Below are 7,603 nucleotides of genomic sequence, written 5' to 3'. Positions count from 1 at the left end.
GTGTGTGTGTGTGTGTGTGTCCCTACCACAGGTAATGAAAGTCTGCAGCAGCTGCTCTTTGGTCAGGCTCTCCTCCACTTCCACCCTTACCACGTCACAGCCAAGCCCCCCCGCCTCCTGCTTTGACTGGTGGAAAAAGAGAGAGGGATGGGGGAGATGAGTGAAGAGACAGAGAGGTGAGAAGGGAGCACGTTGTCATGGAAACAAAGGAAATCTACTACTACTATGCGCTGTGAGAAATGGAGCGAGAGGAAAATTTGAATGAGCATAAAGGGCTTTTCCAGACACATCGCTGTTCAAAAGAGTACGGTCGAGATGAAGCTGCTGAAGACATCTTCCTTCCTTCCTTTATTTCTTTTTACATGTCATAGTATAACACACATGTTTTAAATGATATGGCCTAACATCAACAGTGACAGGTGGAAAGGCAGATGTAGGAATGTGGGGAAAAACAGGTGACAGAGAAAGAATAAAGCAGTTCTCGAACTGAATTCATACTAATTTATTAAACACCATCAAGTAGGAGAGGACAAGTTGTTTTTCCAAAGAGGTCAATGTACATAAAACCTTTTTCATTGCATACATTTAACAATTTTCAGCACCCATTTATTCTTTATACTATCACTACTATCTGCTCCTATCCGATTTCTGTTCCGCTGCAGAAAAAAACATTGATGCCATGTTAACACGAGTCATGAAAACACTGCAACATGTGCTCTGATAGTGCACCGGTAGAAATGATACCAATCATACAAATGTCATCCCTACTGGTTTTATCATTTCTACTGTATTACTGAGTTATCCTTAAATCCCAGACCTGTAGACCTACCCAAGCAGGACTGGGCCAGTGGCTGACCTCAGGTCTCTTGCTCTTTGCATCCAATTTCTCTTTCATTTCATCACACTGTCGAACAGAGTCAAATTGAACTTTCCCAAACTTTTTAATCTCAGAAACCTGAGACATGAAAAAAGGTCAGAATTCCACCTCTATCACAGTCCTCTGGTACGGCCGTGAAAGAATTTGCTTTGAAGAGGAATCGATTTAAGAAGGGCTGTAATGTTTGACAGATGGCTGACAGTTCTCTCCTTCACTCAGACATCTACATGAGCCCTTACTTCACCTGACTGGACAGGCGCACCACTCGCTGGTATGCTGTTGGCATTTGGGTCTGACCACAGTAGCTATTCTGGGATAAAATCCTTCCTGAACTACGGGAAGGAGCATCAGCGTCCTATATATGTGTATCTATGTTGGTAGCTAAAATTTACTGTCAGTGAAGACTCAACTGAAATGGATTTTTCTTTCATTTGAATTACTGGGATGACTTACCTTGATGCGGTGGGCAACCAGATTGGCGATGTACTCCTGGCAGCTGCCCTCAAGCCCGTGAAAGATGAGGTTCCCGTACTGTTCCACCTGGATGGAGAGAGAAAAACAGATGGATGAAAGAGTTAGTCAATGAACTGACAAAAAAAGTGTTACAGTACTAGTGAGAATTATGTAATAATGACTGTAGTGATGATGATGTACGAATTGTGGCTTTTCAACTGCTGCACTCTGAAAAACTCACTCTGGTTTAGGGCATGAACTAAATACATGTTGCATTGTATTTAAGGTAATCACAAAATAAACAAGAATCTGTATCAAGGCGAGAATTAATTGGTTTTTGGGTAAATTGAACTATAAATTGCTAATGTTCCTCCTTTTTGTGTTCTTATAAATAAAATAACAACATACGTGGATTCATAATAATAATGATAGTTGCAGCAGAAACTACCTTAACTCAGTTGCATACAGCAGTGATCTAAGCTGTGAAACATATTCCACTGTCACACTTTGAAGTCGCTGTGGATTAAAGCATCGACTTACTGTCAAAAATGTAAATCAGTTGTGAGAAGTGGGACAATAAACATTTACAGATGCTGCTGGATAAGATCTCAGCCCAGAGATTGTTCAGGTCCTTAGTTTGTACTGTCACTGATGTTTCTTTTATCTTCATGTGCTACCATGCGTTTTATTCTCTCGTAAAATGTTCACTCGTGATGACAAAATCTTGCCTCAATTCCTTTCAGCTCTCACTTCTTCACCCCGACACAGCCAGCAGGGGGCACTGTAGCTGTTAGAAATATTGAGCACTTTAATCCTCCCTCTCTCGCTACTTCCTTTCATCTGTCCATCACCTCATCTCTCTCTCCTCTGCCTCTCTTTACCATTCTCTTGTTGCAGTCTTCTAGCTTCCTCTCCATTTTTCAACGTCTTACTCATCTAATCCCTCGCGGTCCTTTGTGTGTGTTTGCATGTGTGTGTGCATGCTTGCGCGTACCAGGCGGACGTAGTTGTGCAGCAGCGGCAGGGGGAAGAGGTATTCCAGAGCCAACTCATCGAGACACGACTCAGACAGACCTGTCAAAAACACACACACACGCACAAGAATCACACAATAAATCCTCAAATCCGCTCTGGTTTACATGCTCAGTGTCAGCAGCCGACAAGAGCAAGCTTAACTCTTCAGTTACATCACCCAGCGTCAGACCTCAAGGTGCCCTTGTAGTTAGACTGTACTGAAACTTAAACCCCACACGTTCAATGCCCACAACATTCATCAGCCGTTGGTCCTGAGGCACGTTTCAGCTAAGGGCCTGCAATATAGGAAATGTAAGCACCAGTGGAGATTAATTAGAACAGAATGAGCGGTCAGTGTGGCTATTTACTCACTTAATAGTTCTTAATGTTTTATATCAATGAGTAGGATGAATCACAGCTGTCAGAGGTTTTAATCTGCTTCCTGAGGAAATACACACTAAATCAAAAGCACTTAACTCATCCTCCCTCAAGGATTCCCATTAAACAGTTTTTCAGATGCTCCAAGAGTCCTCTTGAATTTTGAAAGCTTTTGTAATTATATTTGATGCATTGCTAAACATCAGCTTAGCACGTCAATAAATCTACTACTGCCTCAATTCTTCTTGCTTCAAATGCAAATAAAGTTGAATCCAGTAGAGAAATGAGTCTTAATAACATTATTCTGGTTAGTCCTTTAATGTCTTATTCTTTCTTTAAAGATACAGACAATTGCTTCAAGTCCAAATGATTCCTGGAACATGTAAAAAACACACCAGAGTTTTGCTCGCTTTTAAGTAAAATAACATTTCAACACAATATTAAAAAGGGCCACACACACCAGCAATGACTCATATGCCTCGACAACATCCATTGTTTTCTCTGCGAGACCACACGCCTACGGCTCCTTCAAACGTGTCATCTCTGCTTGATGTATTTCAACCTGTCAGGATACGACGCTGTTCCATTTCCTACCACCGACACGAGTCAACGCTCAAGATAAGCAGTCACTTTATGTGTCCAGCCAGTAAAAAATTACTGGTCTGTAATTTCCTGAGTTATCTGGGTGTCATGTTTGCATAAGAAGACCTTTTGTACTACACTACCCTACTATTTCATGTCAAAATGACTGCTGTGAAAAAGGTCCATTATGGGGAAAATAGACACAAAGCTGGAGACAGTTCCATTTAAACCCAAGTATGTATTCATTTTCTTTAATGCAAATGATATTCTATATACATGTTGAACTGTATTTTTACTTGTAGACCAATCAACATTCTTCCATGTTCAGCTGACCTGCTGTGCACTAACAAAAAGACTCCTGATTAAGCTAGCAATTCATTTGAATGAACTGATTGGAGGCGTATGAATACCGTCTCCATTTTCCCTATCATTAGTCCTGAATTACATAGGTCTTTCCAGGAGACTTCATATGAATTTCAAGTTACATATTAGTTCCTTTCTAGGAATTTGAGGAAAGTTTGAGGCAAAGAAGAAGAAAGTAAAGATGAAAATGAAGAAGAAACTTGAGGGGTGAAATATGTTTGGATTTTATGGGTGTGAGTGATAACTATCAACCATTATTTTACACACTGTCTCTTAATCGTCTCTTATCATATTTCCTCGGAGGCAATGAGTATTAGAGTTATTATTACAGCTGTTCAGTAATAGATTTTCTTCCACTGAATCCCGTGAATGTTGTGAGTGAAAGACAAGAGAACAAGAGGAGGGTGAAAACTGAAGCGTTGAATGTTTCCTGGCTCAATGCCGTCACAGTGATGGTGGGCGGACGGATGGACGGATGGACGGACGGACGGACGGACAGGCAGGCCGATACTCAATCATACACACACACACACAGCTTCATACAGATGCACTCCTCATTTTATGACACGTATTCTGAAGGGAGATGGGTCAGAAAGACAGAGACGAAGGCAGAGAAAGAGAAAGACGCCAAGAGAGGCAGAAAAAGAGAAAATGAATTGATAAACGAGTGGACAGCGGAGGTGGAGAGAGAAGGAAAGCTTGGCTGCTGCTCACTCTGATTTCCACGGTGCCAGACTATTGTTAAGTCTTTTTTCCCCTGACTCACTGAGATGAGAAATGCACTAGATAAAGCAATTGAACCAACGGAGGCAGCAAAACAGAAGCAGCAGCAGACAGCAAGAAAGATTATTCCAATATCTGTAGAGTGAGAGTGTCTGCCGCTGTGACTCATCTATAATCATTAACAGTGGTATCTAAGGAGCTGTTCTGGTTCTATCTGCTCCCAGGTATGTCTTCAAAAATGGTGTAAAACAAAGATTAATTTCATTCAGAGACTGCTTGGATATTTCCAATGCCAACATCACTATCACATAAAACAGTATTGTGCATCATTATCAGGCATAGAAGCTGAGAGTGGACGTAGTTGCAATCAATTTGGTCTGGTGGAGACACAGTCCAATCAACTGGGAAGCCATCTTTCACTATTAATGTAGATTGCCTAACATTAGCTAACTTAAGATGTGACTATATATGTTACATTTATCTTTTCAGTCTAGCACATAGCCTATCTAAGTACAGGAAAGGAGAAAGTTGACCGAGGTTCTGACCGAGGCCTGCACAACTTATTGGAGCACACAGCAAATGGGAGCAGGACTTCGGAAAGGTCAGTTCAGTCTAATTATCTGGGCAGGTTGCCTCCACATGCAAAACTACCAAAACTAGAAACAAAACATCTGTTTAAGCTATACATCATTGTATAAACTCGTGTTCATTCTGTTAAACCATCTATCAGTGTAGATATTTTTCTATTTTTCCTATCATGACAATACAGACCTCGCAGCCGCGAGTGCCCAAAATGTGCCTTCACATCTATCATTAGTGTCGTTATTTTTTGCACGTACTGGAAGAGCAGCAAGCAGCACATTTTCATTTTTGTGAAATAAAACTGACAGGCTGTTCATCTGTGTGTGGATTGAGACCTGAGGACAGACCTATCCTCGGTGCCAATGGACAATCATCACTTATGATAATTTATAAACTCTGATTTAGTTTGGATTTTGACTGATTGTTACTTCAAGTATTCAAAATACTTGAAAATGTTCTGGCTCATTTTCCTTCATGCGTTGTGGCTCAGTAGGCAGATTCTGGTACATCTCTGCCCACGCTACTAATGCATCCAAACTGATTTGTAAGGGCCTTTCATCCACCAAATGGCATTTGTTACCAGTTGTGATAGCTCTGATTCTGGTTTTGGCTTTTTGCTGCTGAATGAAAACTCTGGTTGCCAGGTTTGTACCTTTCAGGCGGATCGTGATGCACTGGCTGAGAGGCTTTCTGACCAGGTCCCAGGGGGATACAGGCAGCTCCTGACCTGGCACCCACTCAGTATCTCCTGGAAGAGAAAAGCAGAGACAGGGACGCATTAGGATAATAATGCTGTACACACACTTGTTGTACAGAGTGTAAATGAGTTCACACACACACACACACACACACACGATGCAGTATAATTGATCTGCATGTTATCGTCACATGTCTATTTCTGCCACTCCTGCATTAACAGCACAGTCATTTTCTGATGGAAATGCTATAGAGATACAACATTAATACACTAAATATTCTCCTTCTTCAATATATGATGCAGAAGAAACAGTATGACTGCTTCTCTCACAGGATCTAATTAGAGCAAATACACATCGCATTAGGACGTGCTAGATGATGCATCATATGGGACATTTTAGAAATTAAAATGTAATGTGCATTTCCTGGAGAGTGGAGAAGGTTCCTACCCTACTATCCCATGAATAGAGAACCAGTATGAAAGTAGAGGATACAGTTTGAGAAACCCAGAGGATGCTGAAAAGATTTTTTACATCTTCTCTCCTACTAGACTACATACAGTATGTTTACCATGTACCATGTGATGATTGCACCAAACACTGTCTTTCTACCTTCCCACAGGCATCTGAATGCATCGAAACAGTTTTCAAAACAGTTCCTGCTCTCAAGGGCCTCACCATGCAACATCACAACAACCCGTTTTTGTAAACTGTGTTTATTATCACACTGACATGAATGGAAACCAGTGTCTGCCTAGAGAAATACAATTATCTTTCAATTACTCTAAAACCCAATTATTCATTTTAAAAAGTGGTCAGCACAGATTGTCTTTTGGTTCTGAGACATTGTGCTTATGTATGATAACTATACAGGTAAAACCACGTCCCTGCAGCCTACTTAGGGCCACATCACTCCCTCAGCAGAAAGGCTATGTCTGAGCTGCCTGGTACCCCCAGGTTACAGTGGGTTGAGAAACATGCTGAACAACACTGTTTCTATCATTTCTGTTCATCATAAACAAACAAACTGAACCCTCATCTCCTGTGCTGGCCTAGTACACCTTAATCTAATTGCTCTGAAGGGTGTTGCAACCAAAAATTAAAAGACGCTCTTCTCAACCTAATAAGAGTCAAACAGGCAGACATGTTAGAAATGAATAAAAATACCAGCAGTGTGAGTTTTTTCATTATTAGTCAACTTGTGCTTTCCTCTGACACAGTGGTCACATATTCATGTCTGCATGCACAGTTAAAACTCTACTAAATGTCTATATTTTACAATGAAAAGTCACCACATACTGCAGAACTTCAAGCTTTTTGAACATTGTTCTGAGGACAAGTAGCAATGGGGAAATAATAAAGCCATTTGGCAACTGAACACAGGGGCTGACAGTTCAGCTAGAGGCTCAGTGACGGATGACTCAAACCTGCAGTTTAAAGGGGGGCCGCTCTACACTCCACAGTAAAGGCATAAAGCTTCCAGAAGTGGGGGTTTCATTCCCCTGCGGTGAAATACAGCACCGCTTTTGTAGAAGTCCCAATTTATCCTGAAAAGTTACCAAACTATTGCTGCACTTTTGTTTCATCCCCAAGAGAAACTGTTAAGGAAAAAGGAGGGTTCTCTCTCTAACTGAACATCCACCTTCATGAAAAACTTTTTACAAACAACTAATCTTCCTCTATTGTAACAAGTAACTGAAGCGTACAAAGCAACATAAGAGCAGAAGTTGCTGGTTGTATTCCCACTGGAACTAGCCGTGTAGAAACTAGGACAACAAATAATTATCTTCAGTATCGATTATTTTCAATTGATCTTTTTAGTTATAAAATGGCATTGTAAGGCCAAGGTGACATTTTTAAAATTGCTCGTTTTAACCAACCAAAAGTCCACAACCCAAAGTTCCTCAGGGTATAGGGTTGGGCGATATGACGATAT

General features: G+C 41.0%; 1 protein-coding gene across 1 annotated transcript in view; it reads right to left on the bottom strand.

The window, feature by feature from the left end:
* Positions 1 to 7,603, bottom strand: part of cttnbp2 (cortactin binding protein 2) — an 83,965-nt gene that overhangs the window by 9,849 nt on the left and 66,513 nt on the right. The window contains exons 11-14 of the mRNA XM_035665636.1: positions 5,625 to 5,720; positions 2,325 to 2,404; positions 1,331 to 1,417; positions 27 to 126 (exon numbers count right to left, since the gene is read on the bottom strand). Coding sequence (XP_035521529.1) covers positions 27 to 126; positions 1,331 to 1,417; positions 2,325 to 2,404; positions 5,625 to 5,720 — 363 coding nt within the window. The remainder of the gene's footprint in view (positions 1 to 26; positions 127 to 1,330; positions 1,418 to 2,324; positions 2,405 to 5,624; positions 5,721 to 7,603) is intronic.

The sequence above is a fragment of the Morone saxatilis genome, unplaced genomic scaffold, assembly GCF_004916995.1.
Source record: "Morone saxatilis isolate NCDOM2014 unplaced genomic scaffold, NCSU_SB_2.0 Contig2, whole genome shotgun sequence".
Lineage (NCBI taxonomy): Eukaryota > Metazoa > Chordata > Actinopteri > Moronidae > Morone > Morone saxatilis.
This window is presented reverse-complemented; position numbering and strand designations above follow the sequence as displayed.